We start from the raw sequence: 26,987 nt of genomic DNA, 5'->3' as shown, positions 1-26,987 counted from the left end.
GGTCACGGTGACCTTGACCTTTGACCTAGTGACCTCAAAATCAATAGGGGTCATCTGCAAGTCATGATCAATGTACCCATGAAGTTTCATGATCCTAGGCGTATGCGTTCTTGAGTAATCATTCAAAAACCATTTTACTATTTCTGGTCACCGTGACCTTGACCTTTGACCTAGTGACCTCAAAATCAATAGGGGTCATCTGCAAGTCATGATCAATGTACCTATGAAGTTCCATGATCCTAGGCCCAAGGGTTCTCGAGTTATCGTCTGACAACCACCTGGTGGACGGACAGACCGACCGACCGACAGACCGACCTTCAGACCGACCGACATGAGCAAAGCAATATACCCCCTCTTCTTCGAAGGGGGGCATAAAAAGTGGACCTAAACGCAAAACTTAACCAAAATTTTCAATTTTCTAAGTGTAAAAAGGGCACATAATTCAGTCAAAATGCACGCCAGTTATCTTACTTTGCCTGCCCAGTCCCCTCATGATAGTAAGTAAGTGTACCAAGTTTGAATGCAATAGCATTGATACTTTCTGAGAAAAGTGGACCTAAACGCAAAACTTAACCGGACGCCGACGCAGACGCCGACGCCAAGGTGATGACAATAGCTCATAATTTTTTTTCAAAAAATAGATGAGCTAAAAAAAAAAAGACAAGCTTTCATCTATTCAAAACTGCACCCGCAGCCGAGCGTGGCACCCGTTATGTGGTGCTCTTGTTTTATCTAGCGTTGTTTTTAAATAGCATGTTGAGCCTTTTCACTGGCTAAATTCTTTTTACTTTACCCTTCACTTGTAAGATACGTATGTTGATGTGTTTGAAGTCTCTTAGAAACTAATATCTAATTGAAGACATTTCTTACTATATTGAAGTTTTAAAGGCTTCATTTTAAACCCTTAGATACTGATGAGAAGCAAACAGCATAAAACCTGAACCAACTGCAAGTAACTCGCACGCTGTTCTGGTTTTATGCTATTTGCACATAGCAATTTTCACTTTGCCTCTGAGTTGGAAAGGGTTAACTTATCATGTGCATGACGTTGGTTAATTGACTTAAGATAATTAACATACGTAAAAACTTGAAGAATTTATTAGCCTGCTTTTGAATAAAAAGTACACAAAAGTTTGTCTTTTGTATTTTTAGTTTTGTATTATTTTTCAAAAATACATTTCAATAATTGTATTGTTAGAAAATATTAAATTCTAAATAAATATCTTTGTAAATAAATTTGCAAGTGACCTGCTCATGCACTTTCATTTTAAGATAAACAAACTTCAATAGGAAACATAAGTTTGCTGTACTGGGCAAAAATTGTATTAAAAAACAACAGTAGTATCTAAAGATGGAAATACAAAAGTAATCAACAATATCATTCCCAAAAAGAATGTACATGTATGTTAGATGTAACACTGATCGTACAACATTCATAAACCAATCAAATTTGATTTCATATTTATAAAGTGAAGAGGTGGGAATCTAATACATAATCAGGAATAATAACACATATCTTTGGTGTTGTGTATGTTCACCAAGAATTAGCCTCACATATAAAACAAATGTACAAATGCATTCACAATATAATACGTTCAAAGTTTAATGTAATGCATTTAATAACATAAAAATTATTTTAAAAAAGTTCAGTAACAAATAAATAGTAAATTACATCCTCCCTTTCAACGTCAAACCTATTTTTCAAATAGTTATTAACTTTGCTAGATTTCTATACAAATAAAGAAACTTGTAAGGGCATTGCCCTCCACTGAGGTTGTTCATAAATCATACCGCTGCACTTATATTTTAGAATTACCGTGTACATCCTACTGGAAAGAAACACACAATTAAGTGATATTCTTAACAGTGGAACACACAAAACTGTGTGTAATTATTTCAACATTACAACAAGATATCATATAATGACAAAACTTATTATCACATTGCATATTCTTATCATTCAACAAAGCACTTATGTTCTGTAAATAACAAACAAGACAGCATTCTCAAGTTAGCCAAATGCTTATCAGCTAGCTAGCACATAAATAATACTGATCACTCAGTTAAGAACTATGTATTACAAACAAAATAAGTACAAAAGTGTAATATGCAATGCAAATACAAACTAACAAAGTAAGTGATTAACTTTTGTTCATTAAGGCAACACTTCAATGTCATTTGCGAAGAGAGACTTTGTTCCCACACTGTGATGCACGAAGATAGATTGGCTGCGTCATGCAAAAATAGATCTTATGAGTCCCTTAAAGCTATAAAGGTTATAAATTGACTTAAGATTTTATGTCTCATTACCGAACAGAGTAGCTTCTGACCAGACTGCACTGATGATCAGCCTGATCTGTAGCTACGCTAACCGCATATGGCATAAGACCCATTTTCACATGATGCAGCTAATAATCATAGAATGCAATGCAATAAAAGGCTTAAACAGCACCATAGGTCGGAAGACGGTCATAAATAGTGTTTGATGTCTGGTACTTTCTAGCGTAACAACCAAACGCGACAGATAAAAGCAGAAATATTCCAAATAACACTGTGAGGAGAGAAAAAGCTGTAACGGAGATGAAGTCTTGAGTGCGCTTGGGCTCGATAACAAGACTTGAGTTCAACATGTAGCCAAGGGTCCAACCTACATCTGTGTTGTTAATCTGAAAACATGGGCAATAGTTCAAAACGCTCAAATCGTTTCCTTAGCTACAAGCATGTAAGAATTCAGGGAAGTCTACCTGGCATCTGTGTATTATGTGTCCATTTGTGTGTATTCAGTGTAAGAAATAGTTGATATTTGTTGGTTTCAGTGTATGGTCCTGCTTTATTCATGAAGAGTAAAACACTTCAAAATCAGCTATTAATAAATGAAATACAATGTAAACGTACAATTAACCAGAAATGTGTGGCAGACACTGATTCCCCCATGACATTTGTTTGGACGTAGAAAAATCCACAATTGGAAAAAAAATGGAAAAAAGGACAATAGTTCTGCAAAAACTCATCTTCACATTAAAGATATCTAAGTGTTAATTTTTTAACAATCTGGCAAGTAGTTAAACAGAAGTTGAGTACACACAATTTTGGAACTTGCATATACATTTTTTACATTTATACATTTCAGCTTTAATTCTTACAAAATGATCATCTACATATTGATGTCATTCACTGTGAAATGATCATCTACATATTGATGTCATTCACTGTGAAATGATCATCTACATATTGATGTCATTCACTGTGAAATGATCATCTACATTTTGATGTCATTCACTGTGAAATGATCATCTACATATTGATGTCATTCACTGTCAAAGTTTGAGGGAAATCTACACAGCTTGTTAAAGAGGTGTTGACAAAGACAAACTTTTGAACTATGCATTCCATAGTGGAAAAACAGACAAAGGACTAGAATTCTGCCAAACCTTGTTGCAGCCAAAACTCAAATGTAAAAGTTTGAGTTGGATTCGCACATTAGTTGAAGGAGTTAAAAAAACAAATTTGGGGGGGGGGGGGGGATTATGTATTCTATAGTAGAACAAAACAAAAAATGAGCCTTGCTCTGTGAAAAGGTGGATTAATGCATGTGCATAAAGAGTCGTCCCAGATTAGCCTGTGCAGTCAGCACAGGCTAATCAAGGATGACACTTTCCGCCTAAACTAGATTTTTGCCAAGAAGAGACTTTCTTGAATTGAATAATATCATAAAAGCGGAAAGTGTTGTCCCTGATTAGCTTGCGCGGACTGCACTGGCTCATCTGGAGCCAAACTTTACGCACATGCATTAAACCCTCTTTTCACAGAGCACAGTTCAAATGTATCCAATGCTCAAATGCTCCCCCCCCCCCTTTATGCCACTGGACACATAAATGATGTGTGTTGGCTTGATAGTCATCAAGTGAATATATGATTTATGAAACTTAAGTATGTTCATACAAAAATTAAAAAAGGGCAATAAATCTTAAATTAGAGGAGCATTAATAATTGTACTTGTGAACTGCACATCTCTTCAATTAGACCTCCCAGATCTACTTAACTTTTAGGATTAACCTTATTGGATTTCAGATATATTACAAACAAAATTTGAGCACACAAATAAACAAGGGGCACTATATAATTCAAGGGCCATAATCCAAAGTGCCTGGTGAGATTTTGCTGGTGTTAACCACTCTGTGGTGACATAGCAACAATTCTCTGACACAATTATTATTGTAAACAAACTTGCACAGCCTACATTTTATGATAATTAACATTATGCATGCAGTTGAAATGGTACAGCATGTATATTCAAAAGTCAGCATAGTTATTTGGTGTTTTTGTTTATTGCATGTGTTTTACAAGTGTGGAATACAGATGATACAGTCCTGAACACAAGAGATGAAAAGGTGTATGATTCTTACTTTTTGGACAAACTTGATATTACTCCATGTTTTGTTGTCGAACTTGTATGCATCTATAAGCAGGGTGTGAATGTAGTGGCCCTCGAAGCAGTACCATCCCAGCATGCTCTGATTGCGCGTTGGAATGACCTTCACCTTGCAAAAGAAGCAATCATAGACACATGCAGTGCTTTCCACAGGCATTTTAACGGTCCCTCAGCGGGGTGCTTGAATTTCGAAATCAGAGTCCCCGGGGCGCCTGAAATTTTCCGATCAGTGTATTCTGACAGTTATTGCAGCTTAAGATCAAAGCAATATCAAAAATTTTGAAAGCCGATTTATGATCCTTTGTCGCTTTACCCAACTCAAGCCCGCCTTAAGGCGGAGCGTCGCTGTATAAAAAAAAATCAATATTGGCCAATGAGAGCGCACGCTTTGTATGAGCGACAGCAGTAGGCAGGCAATACCTGCAGTTAAATCATGCAGACGACTCGTGACGTGCATGTAATTGCCACAGAAATCTTAGCCAGTTACTTAGAACACTGATGATGGCAACCAGCCGTAATCCTCGTGGACAACGTGAATTTCATGCATAATTCCGTCGAAACATTTATTCGACTCGTAAAGTGTTTAAACAAATTTTTTTTGAATTCATTACGCAACTGTTAATATTTGTTGAAATCTCAAATGGGAATAATAAAATTTGTAATCCAAACCCATGCCCGTAAGTCGATGTTAATGCTTTTTTAATCCAAAACACACTTCCGAATGTAAATGTTACCGCAACCTTGAACTATTCTTTCTTCAAATTAGCAGTGCAAATTTATTTTGTGTCGAATCTTTTTCTCAATTAAAAAGAGCACGAAAATGTTGCAGCATGTACAACGTCGTGTCATTTGCATAGAAAGCGTGCATGTATTGAGCGTTTTAACAAGCACACAATATGTCAGGGGATTGACACATGTTCAGAGGCAATATTTCATGAAATCTATAAATAGTCACTTAACATTTATTTGATACTGTAGAAAAATGGCAAGGTTTGTGTTAAAGAAATAATTGAGAGCTTTTATCGTAAATATTTACCAGAAAGTGATTTATAAAAACGGAATAAACGGGATTTATATTGGGTAATATATAGAAACTTGAAAAGTAGTAAGTATGCAGTAATAGAGTCGGGTTGAAATGGATGTATTGGGGAATCGTCTGAGTCAGGATTTTCCTATCTATGCGGGAAAGTTTTAAAACAATTAAACAATATATATTTTTAAATGACTGGGGGATTTTTTGAAGAGTCATAGCGCACCAAATGACGTCTTTTGACACTGTTTTTATTTGAGTTATAACGCACCACAGAACGCCAATTGACATGTTAAATTAAAAAAAAAAAAAAACTTTCAGCCCCGGGGCGCCTGACAAAAATCCTGTGGAAAGCACTGACATGGTATGGCTGTGGCAAGTGAATTTTTTAAAATCTGATACTATTAACCCTTTCCCACTCAGAAGCAAAGTAAAAATGGCTATGTACAAACAGCATAAAACCAGAAACAGCCTAGTCTGCGAGTAACTCGCAGTCTGTTCAGGGTTTATGCTGTTTGCTGCTCATCAGTGTCAAAGGTTTGGAGATGAAGCCTTAAAAACTTGAATCTAGTAACAAAGGTCTTTAATTAAATATATTTTTCTGAGGGACTACAAATGCTTCAAAATACGTATCTCAGTGGTAAAGGGCCAACAGTCTCCATACTTATGAAACAGTCAAGGACTAGGATAATTTAACACAAGCCAATATTAATGAGCCTAGCTATGGGGAAATGGGGTTTAAAGCATGCAAGTAAAATCCCTGATTAGCCTGTGCATTTGGCACTTTCCCTATTCGACCTCAGCCCAGTGACTTGACTGGTTTTGAGCATATATATAATCAAATACTTGCACAAATTTTACACCATGTTATCATGTTTGATTCATATATTTTTTATAGATTTATGGTCATTTAATTCATACAGTTTCATTGATGACAGCAAACAATATATAAATAATCCAAATCTATAGACAAGGGACAAAATTGTCACAAAACCAGGTTTTCATTGTGAAAAGAAAATCTGATAAAGGGAGAAAACTCAAACTGAACTTTTGAAATGAACAAACAAAATTAACCCCCTTTGTAAGTTTGTTTTTAAAAAAAATCTATTTTTAGTTGTGGCGACCTTGACATTGGAGATATTGACATGATTCTTTTGTGCAACACACCGTCCCATGATGGTGAACAAATGTGCCAAATGATTTTAAAATCTCACAATGAATGACATAGTTATGGCCAGGACAAGCTCATTTATGGCCATTTTTGACCTTTGAACTCAACGTGTGACCTTGACCTTGGAGATATCGACGTAATTATTTCACGCGACACACCGTCCAATGATGGTGAACAAATGTGCCAAATGATTTTAATATCTGACAATGAACGACATAGTTATGGCCCGGACAAGCTTGTTCCGCCCGCCCGCCAGCCCGCCAGCCAGCCAGCCCGCCAGCCAGCCAGCCCGCCCGCATTCGCCAATCTAATAACCAGTTTTTTCCTTCGGAAAACCTGGTTAAAAATTGCACTAATTTCAAGTAAAAGAGAACACTTTACAGACTCGAAATCTTTCCAGATCCAAAAGGGTGTATGTTGTGATGCCAAATATAACAATGATAATAATTTACCACTGTGGGGAGTTTGAGGCAATTAATGCAAATTAGTCGCCCTCTGGGAAAACTGAATAAGCCTGCGCAGTCCGCACATATTTACTAGGGACAACACTCTCCACTTTAATAGTATTTTTTTGTTAAAAAGAAGTTTTTCTCTAAGCAAAAATCCAGTTTAAGCAGAAAGCGTCGTCCCTGATTAGCCTGTGCAGACTGCACAACCCGATCTCAGAAGACACTTAATGCACATGCATTAATCCCAGATTTCCAAAAAGAGGCTTAGATTACCTGGTCCCAGGTGAGGTTGCACAGACCGCCCAGACTGGTTTGGAATTCTTCAAGACGGGAGGCCTGGTTGGTCAGGTTCAGGAAATCCATCTCATAGAAGAAACTCGAAAATGCCTGCAGTAGAATAAGACATAAGATATCAGCCTTGCTCTTAATGCATGTGCCAAAATAGCCTGTACAGTCCACACAGGGTAATCAAAACATGTGCCAGAATAGCCTGTACAGTCCACACAGGGTAATCAGAACATGTGCCAGAATAGCCTGTACAGTCCACACAGGGTAATCAGAACATGTGCCAGAATAGCCTGTACAGTCCACACAGGGTAATCAGAACACATGCCAGAATATCCTGTACAGTCCACACAGGGTAATCAGAACATGTGCCAGAATAGCCTGTACAGTCCACACAGGGTAATCAGAACATGTGCCAGAAACGCCTGTACAGTCCACACAGGGTAATCAGAACATGTGCCAGAATAGCCTGTACAGTCCACACAGGGTAATCAGAACATGTGCCAGAATAGCCTGTACAGTCCACACAGGGTAATCAGAACATGTGCCAGAAACGCCTGTACAGTCCACACAGGGTAATCAGAACATGTGCCAGAATAGCCTGTACAGTCCACACAGGGTAATCAGAACATGTGCCAGAATAGCCTGTACAGTCCACACAGGGTAATCAGAACATGTGCCAGAATAGCCTGTACAGTCCACACAGGGTTATCAGAACATGTGCCAGAATAGCCTGTACAGTCCACACAGGGTAATCAGAACATGTGCCAGAATAGCCTGTACAGTCCACACAGGGTTATCAGAACATGTGCCAGAATAGCCTGTACAGTCCACACAGGGTTATCAGAACATGTGCCAGAATAGCCTGTACAGTCCACACAGGGTTATCAGCAGGGGTGTCAATTGTCCCAAATTTGAAATCCGGAAAATGAAGCCGTAGGATAAAGGGAAGAGAGGGCCCAACCCCCCGAGCCCTAGCTTATTGTTCTTTTTTTAATAGTCTTTCTAGGTGCAATTTCTGGTGAGTACAATGCGAAATATTATAAACCAAACCATCCGTAACACCGCAGGTGTATTTGTCATTCTAAACAAATGATATTAAGAACTTCGAAATTAAATTAAAATCGACAAACCAGCGTATCCGAAAACGACTGTCCGAAAACATGTCGCGACACATCATTTGCAAATGAAATAAAATATGCATATCGTTTGACTGCAGAAAATGAAAACCAGTAACCAGTAACCTAGCAAATACGCAGTCAATATATAATTTGATTAACATGTTGTTTTAAACTATGATATTGCAGTGCTTTACTTAGCCAGTTACTGCTCATGTCAGTGCAAGCCGCTTACCAATCAGAAATCAATAAATAAAATCGGTACCAAGCGCAAATGTCCGGAATGCCGACGATGCTATAACAATATTCGTTCTGAAATGATGCCGCACTAAAAGAATTTTGTCCCTACCCCCACCCGCCTTAAACAAACTCATCGGATTTACATTCACCTCAAAATCAACCCTGGACGGCTGAAATCCGGAATTCCGGAATAATCCGGAAAATTGACACCCCTGTATCAGAACATGTGCCAGAATAGCCTGTACAGTCCACACAGGGTTATCAGAACATGTGCCAGAATAGCCTGTACAGTCCACACAGGGTTATCAGAACATGTGCCAGAATAGCCTGTACAGTCCACACAGGGTAATCAGAACATGTGCCAGAATAGCCTGTACAGTCCACACAGGGTTATCAGAACATGTGCCAGAATAGCCTGTACAGTCCACACAGGGTAATCTGAACATGTGCCAGAATAGCCTGTACAGTCCACACAGGGTAATCAGAACATGTGCCAGAATAGCCTGTACAGTCCACACAGGGTAATCAGAACATGTGCCAGAATAGCCTGTACAGTCCACACAGGGTAATCTGAACATGTGCCAGAATAGCCTGTACAGTCCACACAGGGTAATCAGAACATGTGCCAGAATAGCCTGTACAGTCCACACAGGGTAATTAGAATGACACTTATCGCTTTTATTGTAATTCTTGTTTAAAGGAAGACTCTTCTTAGCAAATATCAGATTCAGGCGGAACGTTTTGTAGCTGATCTCAGACGACCCTTTAGGCAAATGCATTTAATTATAAGTTTTTTTTTCAGATCCAGACTTGTATATATTATTATTTTATTATCTTAGGTATAGAATACTTGTTTTTGACTGGCTAAGCTAGGTCACATGCTGATCGAATGTTTTTCCATATTGAGTCAGTAACTTTTTAAGCTACGCTCTTGACGAATGTTTATTTACTGAGCCTGTATCACATCATACAAGGTCAGTGGAAAGCTGTGTAATTATAATGTTCCTCATTTCTGCCTTCAAAATTACAAACCCAAGGCCCAAGAAATTGATATTTTGATTATTTCCCCTTAGGAGACATGTTGCCCTTTAGCTGACAATATGAATGTGATACACACTTCCATTATACTATTAAAATATGGAATACAATCATATCGATAATCTGACCCAGTAAGGGTAGTGAGTATGGTGTCAGCCTAGTGACCAGGTTACGAGTTTGATCCCCTCTGTGGAACATTCATTAGATCACCCCCATACCAAGTACTTGTTCTAACAAGGAAACGGACTTCAGAATTGTTTCAATAAGCCTTATATCTTTGTATGCAATTGAGCTTTAATAATTAGGTTTAACTGACCAAGTTACTTGTTCACAGTTAAATAACTCATACAGATTTCACAAACTTCAAGCTATGCAATTAATACCCACTGGGAAAACATAACATGAATGACTTGCTTTGGAAGTTTGCATTGCCCTGGTTGATTGTGTTCCATTGTAATTAAATGTATTAATATTACCAAATGTGATTAAGTCACTCAAGTAGTCATATCAATAAAAGTCATGCAAAAATGGGTCTTATGCCAGATGCAGCCAGCATTACACCAGACTAGCCTGCCCATTTGCCTGGTAAGGAGCTACCCTGTCCCCTCATGAGGTCATAAAACCTTTTGAAACTTTATAAGGGTCAGGGAAGCTCCTGACCAGACTGCTTAAATACGCAGGCTGTTCTAAAGCTACACTGGCCTTATATGGCACAATACCTGTTTATGCATAACGTGGGTAATAAAATATATATATATCATGGTTTGTTGTTTAAGAGTCCACAATATTAGAGAATCATAACAAAATAAGTATCCTTTATATTTATATTTGAACAATTGTCATTAAAGGAATATTCACTTACTAAAAATAAAACTGAAAAGTAAGGTAAAGAAATGTCAATACAAAACAATACTCGTACAAAACAATACTCAGAAACAGAAAATCTCAATAACATACATATTAAAGTACAAGCCAACTTACATAAAATCTGCCATGTAGGGGCGGCTGATATGTTCCGTTGAAAGTGCATTGGGGATACATGCAATGGGCATCGAAGTTAAACAGCTGCCGCACGTACGTCTGACACTGCGAGATATTTCCAGTACCAAGGAATGTATAGTTTGAAACCTGTGGATGGAACCATTTATAGAAAAATAACTCTATGTAGTAAATAATACAATATACATCACATTAAGGGTTGTTTATTAATGCAAAATGTATTTAAATTCCTTACTTTTTGTGGACTTGAACATCAAAATAAGTTCTATAATTAAAAATATTTTTTGGGGGGGATTTGAACATTCTATCAAAATTAATATGAATAATTATTATAATACAAGTAGTAGAAAATGAAACATTAAACACGTTCAAGTTAACAAATGTTTAGATAGAATTAGAACCGGGCAATATTGAAATTTTTATTGACCTTTTAAACAAATATTGCAATATAACACTATTTGTATAAATATAACAAGTTATAATGCTACCAACAGCTTCATCTTTATCCAGCGGTAGAAATGATTTGAAGTTTGTTAGAAACTTGTTGGCACATGGGGCTTCAAATATGTCCGAGTATGAAATTGTTGTATTGTAACCCTTCGGTCCGCATGGATTCAGTACTTCTGATGTGTTGTAACCCTGGTCCTGGAAGCAAGTTGAAAAACAAGATGATCGTTTGGACAAAACAGGGCAATCTGTTTCATTTTCAAACATAGGAATTCCTGCTAGTTATTTATTCTTTTATTCACAGGATTAAGCCATTTTATTAATGACAGACTACTTAATGAAAATAAAAGAACTGTAAATTTCAGTGCTTGTTCAAATAAGCGAATCGGCCAAGGGTCTAGCTAAATAAGTAAGTGCAGACAGACACAGGCTATTCAGAGATGACACTTATTGCTTTCATGGAATTTTTCATTGAAAGGCGATCTCTTCTAAACGAAAATCCAGTTGAGAAGGCAAGTTTCATCACTGATAAGGCTGTGCAGACTGCACAGGCTAATCTGGGACAATACTTTACCCACATGCAGTAAGCCTAGTTTTCCCAGAACATGGCTTGAATACTGATCTCACCTTCACAAGAATGGCCTGGTACTGACGCATGGCCTCATTGATTCCATAGCAAAGATAACTGTACGTGTACACCGTGTAGGGTTTCCCGTAGAGGTCAAGGTCTTCCCGGTATCCCACTGGAATCTGGGCGTGGTCGGGTGTGTAGAACGTGATCTGTGTTGAGGCCCCGCCCATGTCTAGGGCCCCGATGGTCGTCTCCTCATAGTCTGAGTCTCCCAGGGCCAGGTTCATGGCTGGTGTCTGGAATGCCAATCAGGGTGAGAGGTGTCTGGATTATTTATCATAACGCAATATTATTTGTGTGCTTGTAAATTACGATTGTTTGTTGTTTTCAACAATATTTCAACAATATATCATATCTCTGCTGACAATTAACCAAAATTAATTAAATTAAATTTTGCATGGTAAGCTGGTTTTCGAGTGCTTAGTGCACATTCTTAACCCTTTAATCAGGCCTTGCACTAAGTGGCCTACGGCCGTATATTACGCCCAATAATTGTTTAATAAAGGCTTTAACACTAAGATATGTATTTTGATGTATGTGTGGTCCCTTAGAAAGTTAAATTTAATTACTGACCTTTCTTACTAGATTCAAGTTTTAAAGGCTTCATTTCCAACCTTTCAATACTGATAAGCAGCAAACAGCATTAAACCTGAACAGGCTGCAAGTTACTTGCAGGCTGTTCTGGTTTCATGCTGTTTGCACATAGCCATTTTTACTTTGCATCTAAGTGGGAAAGGGTTAAGTCAGTAATTGACAAACATACTTATTGAGTCATGAGTAAGGGAAAAAAAAACATAGAATGAAAATCATGACCGGAAACCAAGTTCTATGGCCAGGAATGGAATCGAACATGCAATTTCACTTTTGTAGTGGAGTTCTATACCTTTCGAAAACAAGAGGGCCTGAAAGGCTCAAAGTCGCTCACCTGAGATGACAAGATTATATTGGGACAAATCTTCTGACCATGTTTCATGAAGATTGGAAAATAAATGTGGCCTCTAGAGTGTAATCAAGGTTTTACTATAGCCATATAAGGAAAAATGCCCCGCCCCCTGGCAGCCATGTTTTTCAACCAACCGGCATAATTTTTAAACTCATCCAAGATATTATCGGGTTGAATCTTCCTACCAAGTTTCATGAAGATCGGACAGTAAATGTGGCATCTAGAGTGTTAACAAAATTTTACTATAGCCATATAAGGAAAAATGCCCCGCCCCTTGGAAGCCATTTTTTTTCAAGCAAATATAATTATTTTCAAACTCATCCGAGATATCATTGAGACCAATCTTCTGACCAAATTTCATGAAGATTGGCCTCTAGAGTGTTAACAAGGTTTTACTATAGCCACATATAGCCATATAAGGAAAAATGCCCCGCCCCTGGTGGCCATGTTTTTAAAGCAACCAAAACCATTTTCGAACTCATCCAAGATATCATTGGGACAAATCTTCTAACCAAGTTTCATGATGATCAAAAAATAAATGTGACCTCTAGAGTGTTAACAAGGTTTTACTATAGCAATATATGGAAAATAGCCCCGCCCCTGTGGTGGCCATGTTTTTCAACCAACCGGCATCATTTTTTAACTCGTCCAAGATATTATTGGGATGAATCTTAACCGAGTTTCATGAAGATCGGACTATAAATGTGGCCTCTTAGATTGTTAACAAGATTTTACTATAGCCATATATAGCCATATAAGGAAACATGCCCTGCCCCTTGGCGGCCATGTTATTCAAGCAAACGTAACCATTTTCGAACTCATCAAAGATATAATTAAGATAAATCTTCTGACCATATTTCATCAAGATTGGACAATAAATGTGGCCTCTAAGAGTGTTAACAAGGTTTTACGTTGTGCTCAGGTGAGCTAAAAAATGTCATGAAACCATAATAACTATCAATTATTTAATTCAAAACACATCTAATTTAATACACAAATTTTCTAATAATCTAATTTTCACTCATTCCCCATGGTATGAATTTATTAACATCGCAAAAATTTAACGATTTATGAATAAGTCAGTTTCTTTGCAGGGTACATGTTCATGCTTATGTATGTTTGCAATAGTGTGTTATATCTGTAGATATTTAATTGTAAAACGTTAAATATATTGTGTGTTTTTTCAAATCATAAGATTAAACTACATGTATAGTGCTTTCAAAATACAACAGAATGGACAGCAGGATGAGGAGAATAAACAGTTGGTTCTGTGAAGAGAAAGATTTATCAAGCTTGTTCTGAAAACAAAGATCTCATTTTTGTAGGCCATACTTGCCTATTTTTTCCACTCACCCCCCTTATCAACCATACATTTTCTATATTTGAGCCATACTGTTGTAAAACGGGGCATACTGCATGTTTGTTGCATGCATGTCATTCCAGATTGGCCTGTGCAGTCCAAAAAGGCTAATCAGTGCAGTCCACAAAGGCTAATCAGTGCAGTCCACAAAGGCTAATCAGTGCAGTCCACAAAGGCTAATCAGTGCAGTCCACAAAGGCTTATCAGTGCAGTCCACAAAAGCTAATCAGGGACAACACTTTCTGCCTCTATTAAATTTTCGTGACTTTCTTTAAACAAAAAAATACCATAAAAGAAGTAAGTGTGGTCCCTGATTAGCCTGTTTGGACTACACAGGCTAATCTCAGATGACACTTTATGCACAAGCATTAAGCCCCGTTTTCCAAGAGCATGACTCATTCGCCCGTACAACTCCTAGGTTTCCAGACAAGTAGTTAGTGGTAATCCACCCAAACGTCCCCTCCTCTTGCCCGCTTATTATGCGAGCCTGCGCAGCCGGGTCAGGAAAGTACAGTGAGCTGTTGGCGCTGATGGTGGCCCGAACCTGAGCCAGAATGGCGTCACTCTTGTTTGGATACACCTCACTAAAATAGGCATGAATACGAACTTGGAATAAAGAACATATATATAAAATATAGCCTTCCCTTTGGGGAAATGAGATAAGGGAATCTGGGCAGGGTCAATCAGGGACAACACTTTATACATACAATGCAGACTGGATTTTTGTTTAGAAGAGACTTCCTTTAAACAATTTTTTTAAGCGAAAAGTGACGCCCCTCATGCACGTGTGTCAAGTTTTGTCTCAGATTAGCCTGTGCAGTCTGCACAGGCTAATCTGGGACGAAACTTGACACACCTGCATTAAGCCAAGTTTTACCAGAGCATGATTCATTTTATCTTTTTTATTCAGATCTGCTTTAAACAAAACTAATACTGTATTGTACTCCACACAAGCGAGAGTGTCTAATTTTTACCATTTCTTAAACATTATTTGTTTTAACTTTATTGTTTTAAAGTATAGACTTTATTTTAACAACTTCAATTCCTCTTAACAACCAGTAATTGAGATCCCCTGTCCACACGTCTTAATCAACATCAGTTTGATACTAATCATTTACAACGTTATTTTTATACTGATGCCAAATGGATGCTTTTAGTCTACAGGGTTTTTATTAACTTATCATGGCTAACTGTGATCATAGCTAACTGCAGTCTTAGCTAATTGAGATACTAGCTAACAGATATCATCTTTCTGATCCTAGCTAATGTGATCAAAGATAATCTGATCACAGCAAACTATGATTTAAAGTGACTGTGGCCATAGCTATCTGTTATAATAGCTAACTGTGAGCATATCAAACTGTGGCCATAGCTATCTGTTATAATAGCTAACTGTGAGCATATCAAACTGTGGCCATAGCTATCTGTTATAATAGCTAACTGTGAGCATATCAAACTGTGGCCATAGCTATCTGTTATAATAGCTAACTGTGAGCATATCAAACTGTGGCCATAGCTATCTGTTATAATAGCTAACTGTGAGCATATCAAACTGTGGCCATAGCTATCTGTTATAATAGCTAACTGTGAGCATATCAAACTGTGACCATAGCTATCTGTTATAATAGCTAACTGTGAGCATATCAAACTGTGGCCATAGCTATCTGTTATAATAGCTAACTGTGAGCATATCAAACTGTGGCCATAGCTATCTGTTATAATAGCTAACTGTGAGCATATCAAACTGTGGCCATAGCTATCTGTTATAATAGCTAACTGTGAGCATATCAAACTGTGGCCATAGCTATCTGTTATAATAGCTAACTGTGAGCATATCAAACTGTGGCCATAGCTATCTGTTATAATAGCTAACTGTGAGCATATCAAACTGTGGCCATAGCTATCTGTTATAATAGCTAACTGTGAGCATATCAAACTGTGGCCATAGCTATCTGTTATAATAGCTAACTGTGAGCATATCAAACTGTGGCCATAGCTATCTGTTATAATAGCTAACTGTGAGCATATCAAACTGTGGCCATAGCTATCTGTTATAATAGCTAACTGTGAGCATATCAAACTGTGGCCATAGCTATCTGTTATAATAGCTAACTGTGAGCATATCAAACTGTGGCCATAGCTATCTGTTATAATAGCTAACTGTGAGCATATCAAACTGTGGCCATAGCTATCTGTTAAAATAGCTAACTGTGAGCATATCAAACTGTGGCCATAGCTATCTGTTATAGTAGCTAACTGTGAGCATATCAAACTGTGGCCATAGCTATCTGTTATAATAGCTAACTGTGAGCATATCAAACTGTGGTCATAGCTATCTGTTATAATAGCTAACTGTGAGCATATCAAACTGTGGCCATAGCTATCTGTTATAATAGCTAACTGTGAGCATATCAAACTGTGGCCATAGCTATCTGTTATAATAGCTAACTGTGAGCATATCAAACTGTGGTCATAGCTATCTGTTATAATAGCTAACTGTGAGCATATCAAACTGTGGCCATAGCTATCTGTTATAATAGCTAACTGTGAGCATATCAAACTGTGGCCATAGCTATCTGTTATAATAGCTAACTGTGAGCATATCAAACTGTGGCCATAGCTATCTGTTATAATAGCTAACTGTGAGCATATCAAACTGTGGCCATAGCTATCTGTTATAATAGCTAACTGTGAGCATATCAAACTGTGGCCATAGCTATCTGTTATAATAGCTAACTGTGAGCATATCAAACTGTGGCCATAGCTATCTGTTATAATAGCTAACTGTGAGCATATCAAACTGTGGCCATAGCTATCTGTTATAATAGCTAACTGTGAGCATATCAAACTGTGGCCATAGCTATCTGTTATAATAGCTAACTGTGAGCATATCAAACTGTGGCCATAGCTATCTGTTATAATAGCTAACTGTGAGCATATCAAACTGTGGCCATAACTAACTGTTATAATAGCAAACTAGACCAAAGCAAACTATGATCATAACTAACTGTTATAATAGCTCTTACTGTGAGCAAATCAAACTATGATCATAACTAATTGTTATAATAGCTAACTTGAGCATATCAAACTATGATCATAACTAACTGTTATAATAGCTAAATGGAGCATATCAAACTATGATCATAACCAACTGTTATAATGGCTAAACATGAGCATATCAAACTATGATCATAACTAACTGTTATAATAGCTAAATGGAGCATATCAAACTATGATCATAACCAACTGTTATAATGGCTAAACATGAGCATATCAAACTATGATCATAACTAACTGTTATAATAGTTTACTTGGGCATATCAAACTATGATCATTAATAACTGTTGCATGTATAATAGATAACTTTAGCATATAAAACTATGATCATAACTAACTGTTATAATAGCTAACTTGAGCATTCTCATCCCTGCTGTAGCTCCCATAAATATTGGTGTAGCTCCCCTGGACTCAGAGGGGACGTACAACTTGGCCTTTATCAGGCAATCCGACAATGGACCCGACAACAGCGTTGCATTGTCCTGGTATGAGGTTAGTCCATCCCCTGAAATTAGAAATACAAGACAAACATGCATCATAATATAACACTTGAAGGCATGCTCAATAACTCACAAGCATGCACTGTACGTTATTACACGTGAATATTATAGATGTGTACAGCACACATGTGAACAGTATACGTGTACAGCACACATGTGAAAATTATCAAATTGTATAGCATAGATGTAAATATTTCTGATTTGTACAGCACACATGTAAAAATAATAGAATTGCACAGCATAGATGTAAATATTATAGATTTGTACAGCACCCACGTGAACAGTATATGTGTACAGCACACATGTGAACATTATAGAATTGTACAGCATAGATGTAAATATTATAGATTTGTACAGCACACATGTGAACAGTATATCTGTACAACACACATGTGAAAATTATAGAATTATACAGCATAGATGTAAATATTTTAGATTTGTACAGCACACATGTGAACATTATATCTGTACAGCACACATGTGAAAATTATAAAATTATACAGCATAGATGTAAATATTATAGATTAGCACACATAATAATGTTATAGCATTGTACAGTAGACATGTGAACTGTGAAGATTTTTACAGAATGCAAGTAAATGTTATACATGTATACCATACAGTGTACATGTCAACAGTAAAAATGTGTACAACATGCATGCAAAAATAATATATATGTGTAGTAGACATGTGAATAGTATAAATGAAAAGAAAATACATAGAAGAAGCATTAAATGCTTACAAAATATAACATCTTTTAAAGCTCACTAACCAGCGACAGGGATGCTGTTTATCTGCTGTGCTAAAGCTGTATTGTCTTTCTTGCGTGCATCCCATTTGTACACAAATAGCATGGTGTGAGTAGATCCTGCGTCCAAAACCACCCCATACTTCATAAAAAAAAAAGTCAGTTTAGTTAAGCGTTAATTGAACATGCATTTATAATTGTTTTCACATGTTTGTAAAAAGAATAAGTTTTATTCAATTGTTTCTCAGAAGCATAACACAATAACAAATGTCCAAATTGATAATATATAAATTATTATCATTTACAAATAATAAAAAATGATTTTCAAATCTTATATACCAGTGATTTTTTTTGCTTTAATTGGTTACAGCCTGTGCCATTTGAATTGGGAAAATTAGCGTGATAAACCGTGAAATTGGGAAAAATAGCGCGATAAACCATGAAATTGGGAAAAATTAAGCATTATAAATAGGATTATAAGTAACAGAAGTGATATTGTTTTTAAGTGCATGTTCAGGGAGTTTTCTAGAAAAGGAGTCTGGTCAAATTGTTGTTTTTTTTTAATCAATAAAAGTGGCAAGTTTGGGAATGATTTATGGACAAAAATGACTAAATTCAAGTTATATATTTTGTAAGATGTTTAAAAAATAAAGTTGAGACCTAGATTTAAGAAATTATAATTAAGTTATACACTGTAACTCCAATATAACGCGGATGACGGGGTCCAAGCCACGCAACCGCGTTATAAACGGACAGCGTTATAAGTTTTGAGCTAATTTATTGCAGGGGGATATAAAAACAGGTAAAGTATAGCCTATAATATAGGTCCTGTGTATTGCTATGCTCTGTTGTCATCCGAAAATACTTGCATATAGGAGTAATAAACCGAATCGAACGATAACGTAATACATACCGCTTTTCTAATGTGCACATGCATCCGATAATCCAATATAATTACAACATCAATTACGAAAAAAATAATCTTTAACATTTATGACGAGAAATATGAGATTCATAAGCACATCCATATGCCGACGCCAATTTTCAGAAAAAAGAGTACAGTGCATTATGGGACAGAGCTTTAATTGGGCGAGCGACTTTAAATTTAGATTGAATGCAATACGACACATGTACAAAGAAATGTTTTATTGCGTCATACGCGTCATGTAAAAATCGTGCTTTCCGTGGACTTTCTGATAAATGGCAAAAATTAAAGTGAATCTCTGTTAGGTATACTGCGTTAGCACGTAAATAAATCGTTAGGATTATTTAATTTATTATTCGTACACGTACAGAAACATTAAACCTAAACAAAGATCTTTTTATTTATCAAGCATGTATAGCATATACTAAACGATCATTACAAAATATATCTGTCACGCAATTTTTTCGCAACTAATGAATTTTTTTAAAAGGTTCTACTATTGGGGAAGTTTGGTTTAATACTGTTTTGAATGATCTTGGAACCAACATAAAACAAACAGTATCTGGTCTATACACTGCCATATTTAATGAAGGGAGAATTACAATGATGGCTAAACAGAATTTTAAGTCACAGCTAGCACACCATTTTCAAATGACTCTTGTTTTGGGAAAACTGGGCTAAATGCAAGCGCATAAAGTGTCATCCCAGATTAGCCCGAGCAGTCCACGCAGGTTAAATAGGGACAACACTACACTTTTATGGAATTTTTCGTTTAAAGAAAGTCTTCCCTAAAATAAATCCAGTCTAGGCCAAAAGTGTCATCCCACATTAGCCTGTGCGTTCTGCACTGGCTTATTTAGGATGGCAGTTGATGCCAGTTTTTCAAGATTGTGGCTCAAATGATGCCACACTCACCTGATACTGGGGTTGTCCGTTTCTTGAGAAGAGTAGTGTGATAGCAATGATCCCTACCCCACCTATCAGCAGACTGATAGCGGCTACAAACCACCAATTGTTCCACCTGCAACTTCCACGCACGCCCACCTCCTCTGGCAGAAACAAAAAATTCACACATAACTGGGTTCTCAATGCATATTACAACACGATTTTTCACAAAGACAAGTCTATAAAAAAAAAAAAATTAAATAAAAATTTATCAAAGTTTCAATAGATCTCTCTTAATTTTTGATTTTGAATAATGACCTTGATTCTTGTTGTGGTTTATTCTTGATTTCATTTATTGATTCATTAAATTGGAATTTTAACCTTGATTTGTGACTGTGACTACGATTTTTGCACACAACACCCTGTCTCTTCATGTTCATCACTCCTTCCCTTTTTTTTGCAAATCTATCGAATATGGTGGACAAAGTTATGCTTGTGACAAGTATTTACTTCACTGATTTCTTCAATCTGACCTTTGACCTATAATTTTGATCTTGACTGGACTTACAGGTATTCATCTATTCAACTTTAAGTCTCATTATATTGACAAATAATTTATTTTTTTTAGTTCATCCATCTTGGACAAAGTTATGATCCAGACGAAAAGTTCTAAAATGATTTTTTTTATCCCCACTTTTTCTCCGAAAAACGTGGGGATAAAAACATAATGTCAAGATGTTCACCATTGTCCCCAAAATTGTTCACGAGATTTTATCCAACAATTCAACAATTTGCAATACTGGCATACCTTCATTTGTAAGGTACAATACATCCCCATCCCTTACACCACAGTGTAACAATGTCTGTGACCATTGAAGAATTTTTCCCTTCTTATTCTTTAAGGCCATGGAATTTTTCATTAGAATGTTGTTTTCCTTGCACACTTTTCTTATGAGGCCCACGACACTATTGCGGTCTTGTGTGATCACGTTGAACTGTTGTGCCTCATCCTCTGAGAGCTCGCACACAATATTCACAGAGATTTCATTCATCATGGATGGCTATCTTGTGCAGTGCTGATTCTTATGTCTTTCTAAAATATAAAACATATAGAGAAGATCACATAATTAGGAGAACTAGTAACTTAGTATAACAGCCATAGCAAGATGATTATTAAAACCAATGAATGCCATATTTACCCTTTTATACGTATGTGTAATAATTGCCTAAAAAACTGTAAAACAACAGACAAAACAAAAAATCATGAACATATCAAACAAATACTCATCATTTACACATTTAATCAAAAGCAATATTTAACAAATGAACTGACAATCAATTCAATTAAAAACCGACACAATCACATACATTTGTAACAGTTTGTAAACGATAACGCTGTTAATTAATTTCCTTTCATCAATTAACTAAGTATTAATATGTATGTCTTGTCTACTTCAAGATCTTTGTGGACATTCTTTAGACGATTAATAAATCCATAAAGAGGAAGATAAAGACTTTGTTTATGTCGTCAAGAAAATCTAACCGTAATCATCCTATTTACATTTGAAAATGGTGAAACTGACTTGCCCAGTTGACGGTTGCGAATGGGAATCTCAGGACCTGGAGGCAGGATTTGCTGCTGCTTTAACTGCCGCCCTCCAGATCCATGAGAAGAATGCCCGCCTAGCTCCAACTACAGTACCATCCACCAAGCTTAAGTTAGAATCGCTAGAAATTGGTACAGGATGTGACCCAGATCAGTGGTCTGCTTTCCAAAGACAATGGAACAAATACAAAGTGGGCATGGCGATCATGAACGCCATGATACCAACAGCCTTGTTTTATTGTTGTGATAGTGACCTTAGAACAGATTTAATGAGAGATATTCAGAGTGATGTTTTTAAAATGCCAACAAACAGCCAGAGAGTGTGCATGTTTTCAATTACAGTGAAGAGATTATAAAAGACAATTTGATCAGGGGCATCACTGACCTGGAAATTCTGACTGATCTCCTCGGGGACTCGAAGACTGATAGGACCTTGGACGAGACTGTTTCATTAATTGCACAAAAAGCAAGGCAAAGTGACAAAAAGTGCTGTTGGTGATTCGCTAGGTGCAGTAGGTAATTCACAACCGTTGGTGTCAAATAAACAACCTGCTAAGAGATGTTGGGCAAGTGGCGGCCCATCACACGGCCAGAGAAATGACCGTAAGACAAGAACTAACCCTTGTGGCGCGTGGACATTCACATATGTAAAATGTGCGATTAAAGGACATTTCAAGTCATGTTGCAGCAAGTGTGTCAATTATAGTACGTGATTCATCTTCAAGGAACTGTCCAAAGAATAGGAACTATATAAGTATCAAATCAATAGACCACATGACAATTCAAACTCAAACAAAGTTAAGAACGTTAATGATATGGGTTATGTGTATGATCAGTTATGTACTGTGTCTGATGAAAGCCTATCATATGACATACAAACATGACATAGTCTAAGCACCATGTGTTCGGGGGCCAGTGGATTGCACGGCCGTCAAATCCACATCCAATGATTACAGTAACAGTCACACCAGTTCCTCAGGACCACACATTGTTTGGATACCCGATGAATGACACCTCGAAACTGAAATCTGTAAACATGGCTTTAGTAGCCGATACAAGGAGCCAAAGTTCGATAATGCCATTACAGTACGTCAATAACATGGGAATCACACAACAAGATCTTCTACCAGTCAAACTTACCATGTGTGGAGCCAACAAAAAAGATCTAGGTGTGATTGGGGCTATTGCTATTAACGTTAAAACTTAAAACCACTAATGTAATGTCACCCCCAAATCCATTAAGTTACTTTGCTATGTTTCAGAAACAATGAATAAGACTTTTCTTTGCAAAGAAGCTCTTGCTTCACTGGGAATGATCCATCCAGAATTTCCTATCTGTAATGTTAATTCTTCTGAGATTGCTGCTTCCACTCACGTCCCAGATGATGTATTACCGGTATGCTTCTGTCCGAGACGGCAAAATGAGCCCCCACCGCTGCCAACAGAGCTTCCACCTGGGATAGAAGCCATAGAAGTAATTGTTGACTGTTTGAAAAAGAGGTTGCTTGATTACTATGGATCAACTTTATTCAATGTTTGTAAGCATCAGCAATTGCCGCTTATTTGTTGTGACCCACTTCAACTTCACATGTTGTTCGTGACTTTCCGGTCCCTACAGACATCACTGGGGCAAGGGCATGGTTTGGGCTCATTAACCATTATGCCTATGCTTTTGCCAAAACAAAGCAAGTGAATCCATTCCGCACTCTGCTCAAACCGTCTACAAAATTCGAGTCGACAGATGAACTCACCAGCGCATTTAGCCAGTCCAAAGAAGCCATCATGCAAGAAATAAGGAATGGTGTCTGCTTATTTGACCCTGCTCGATTGACGCGTCTTTCCACCAATTGGTCAGTTGATGGGGTTGGCTTCCTCATGATGCAAAAATACTGTGCATGTACTTCTAGAACCCCTGTATGTTGTCCTGAAGGTTGGAAACTTTGTCTTGTTGGGAGCAAATTCATTCATTTAGCAGAGAGTAGGTACCCTGCCATTGAAGGTGAGGCCTTAGCTGTCGTGTATGCTCTTCATCAAACAGGATATTATGTGCTTGGATGCAAAGACCTTATAATTGCCACAGATCATAAGCCACTCCTGCAGATCCTAAATGATAGTTCACTTACTGAGATTGCCAACAGACGCTTACTAAACCTCAAGGAGAAGACACTTGGATACTGATTTACTGTGGTCCATGTTCCAGGCAAGAAGAATCTCGGTCCTGATGATGCATCAAGCTATCCAACAGGTAATCCGGAACACCTCCAACTTCCAGGAGACCCAGCGGAACTTCATTCACTTGCTGATGAGCATATTTTTATCCATGACGTTTTAACTAGTCTATACCAACAATCAGATGATACCGATGAAGCTGATGATGGATCCACATTGGCAGCAGTGTCCAGTACTCTCCATTCTGTATGTACAGTGGTTACATGGGACATGCTTCGTGAGGCTACAGCGTCCAACCCGAATCTCCAAAACCTTGTTCAATGCATAGCATAGGGATTCCCAGAAGATATCAAAGATTTGCCACCAGAGTTAAGAGCTTACCATCATTTATCACCCAGTATGTGTGAAGTGGATGGCGTGATACTTGTGGGCCATCGCATTGTGATTCCAGCTGTACTCCAGGAATCTGTACTTCACGCACTTCATGCCTCACACCAAGGTGTCAGTGCAATGCAGGCGAGGGCCGTGGACTCGGTATACTGGCCAAACATCACTGTTGACATTCCAAGGATTAGAGACCAATGCTTACACTGCCACAAAATAGCCAAATCAAACCCCATGCAGCCCCCAGCACCTGAGTTCCCGTTCCAACAGATTTGTGCTATTTCACTTACAACAATACTGACTACCCGGTATGTCGTGGTCGTGGACAGATACTCTAACTGGCCGATGGTGTACAAGTCTGAGTCTGGTGCAGAGGGACTAGTTAAACATCTTCATGTGTTACCTTTGGCATTCCAGAAGAGTTGACATCAGATGGTGGACCACAGTTCATGGCTGGTAAGACACAAGAGTTTCTACGGAACTGGGGTGTTAGACGCAGGCTTTGCTCAATTGCGAATCCACATGCCAATTCTAGGCAGAACTTGCTGTGAAGACTGTTAAATGCATGCTTATGGATAACACATCGCCGACAGGGTCTTTAGACACTGATAAATTCCAGCGAGCTTCACTGCTCAACAGAAACTCGATTGTTTCAGAAAAAAGGCACCACCAACAGTTACACTCATTTTGTTTGGCCGACCCATTCGTGATCCAATTCCGATACTGATGGGACGTTATCAACCACACAAGACTTGGAAGGATTTACTGTCGCATTGTGAGAGGGCATTGGCGAAGCGCCACTTCAGGGACCATTAAAAGTGGTCAGAATATACTACATTCCCCCAACTGCAGATTGGAGACCATGTGTTTATTCAAAATCTTGTTGGAAACCAGCCCAGGCAATGGGAGCGCACAGGTGTAGTGATAGAGGTGCGGCAATTTCACCAATAAGTGGTCAGAGTTGATGGAACAGGTAGGGTCACCCTACGTAACAGACAGTACTTGAGAAAGTTCTCCCCGTTCTTCAGTAAACAAACAACCCTGGATCCAGCCGTTGAGACTGATACATCCCCACCAACTGAGGATGTACAACCCGAACCGTCTGCTCCCATGAACAGGGACACTGGAGGGACAAAGATACCACGAGGGCTTGCTAGGTTGCTACCACACAATACCGCAGGAGAAAAAGAACTGTTACCACCTAGGCGGCCTGGCCGAAAGTCTCACTTTACCGATGGTTAAAATAGCTGTGTGTGTTGACTTATAAACTGTTTAATGCGCGATAGTTATCATTTGTTGACTGTTTCCAGTTCGTGTGATGGAATCATAATTATCATGATCATTTGAGAGACATTTGTGGGGTTTTTTTTATAATCATGATAATTGTTACACGTTTTAATTTTCAGGAATCAGTATTTCACGTACCCTTGAAAACTTACCCCTATGAAGGGAGATAACTAAGTATTAACATGTATTTTTTGTCTACTTCCAGATCTTTGTGGACATTCTTTTCCCTCTTCCACATTTAAATCTAGTTAATTTCTAGTACAGCATGCCATACAAACTTTAAAGCTTAGGGAGGAGAGGATTCTTGTAATTTGTTACATTGTCTGATTTCTGTAACTTTTAAATTTACATATCAACCAATTACTCATCATTAACAGTTACACCTTTAATCAATAATAATTAAAAGAAATTTTCAACAAACGGACCGCCAATCTATACCCGCTGTAATCCATTAAGTTTATAGAAGAGGTGTAATAAAATATAGGGCCGAATAAGCCTGGTCAATTTTGGGCCGAATAAGCTTGCTGCCGAATCGACCTGCATTTTCGGACTTGCTGGAACAAGCTTGGGGCCGAAAAAGCCTGCTACCCCTGTATTTGACAGACTTGCATCTATTTGATACAGTGTACAATGTAAAGTAACAATCGACTACATTTGTCTGTTTTCGTGAATAAGAAAAGACCTGAAACTATCTGCATGTGCAATCGGGCTGAATATAACATATCCTTACAATTGGTTTGTGTTGTCCCTTAAAGTGTCAACCTACTAGATTTCAGTCATACTTACATTTCGCCAATATCTTGCATTAAAAAAGTGGGTGGGGAGAAGCAACTTTCGATTTTGAAAAACGCCACGAATATCCGATTAACGTCTTTAACTAAAGACAGAAATGAACGATTTGAAGGATATGATCCTATATTTTAATCGCAACCAATCAATGCATAACTCCATTTTCAAGAAAACACATGTTTGTATTCTAAAACTATACCTGGACTTGACAATTAGCAGCTTCCGTCAACAAATGATGGTTCCCACAATCATTTGCTCAGCTTAAATGCTTGTGTTAACTCATTATTGGGAACCAGCGATTTCATTCTTAATAAATTAGCTTATTTTTAAAGAAAAAATCTTGAAAATATAAAAAAAATGCGCTAATTTGTGAATTTTTCATCGAAGTTCCATTCTCCGCTTAAAATTAATATTTTATTGCTTCATTTGTTAAGGATCAAGAGCCATAGTTATAATTTATGCTAATGAGGTAGCAAGTGCTCTTTTATATTTTG

General features: G+C 37.6%; 1 protein-coding gene across 2 annotated transcripts; it reads right to left on the bottom strand.

The window, feature by feature from the left end:
• Nucleotides 1-1,132: 1,132 nt before the first annotated feature.
• On the bottom strand, nt 1,133-26,828 carry LOC127842415 (ectonucleoside triphosphate diphosphohydrolase 8-like). 2 transcript variants are annotated; one of them, XM_052371911.1, is made up of 12 exons: nt 26,693-26,828; nt 21,067-21,351; nt 20,289-20,422; nt 18,473-18,590; nt 17,555-17,705; nt 14,553-14,727; nt 11,837-12,076; nt 11,255-11,407; nt 10,745-10,891; nt 7,356-7,469; nt 4,407-4,541; nt 1,133-2,666 (listed from the first exon to the last, which is right to left on the bottom strand). In XM_052371911.1, exons 2-12 carry the CDS (start codon nt 21,311-21,313, stop codon nt 2,442-2,444), a joined length of 1,839 nt encoding a protein of 612 aa, XP_052227871.1. In that variant the 5' UTR covers nt 21,314-21,351; nt 26,693-26,828; the 3' UTR covers nt 1,133-2,441. The 2 variants fall into 2 exon arrangements, with proteins under 2 accessions (XP_052227871.1, XP_052227872.1); XM_052371912.1 differs by having other exon boundaries at nt 21,067-21,347; nt 26,693-26,765.
• Between the last annotated feature and the right edge of the window lie 159 nt (nt 26,829-26,987).

This window comes from Dreissena polymorpha, chromosome 8, assembly GCF_020536995.1.
Source record: "Dreissena polymorpha isolate Duluth1 chromosome 8, UMN_Dpol_1.0, whole genome shotgun sequence".
In the NCBI taxonomy this organism is placed as follows: Eukaryota; Metazoa; Mollusca; class Bivalvia; order Myida; family Dreissenidae; genus Dreissena; species Dreissena polymorpha.
Note: the sequence above shows the minus strand (reverse complement) of the source record. Positions and strands in the feature narration are given on the sequence as shown.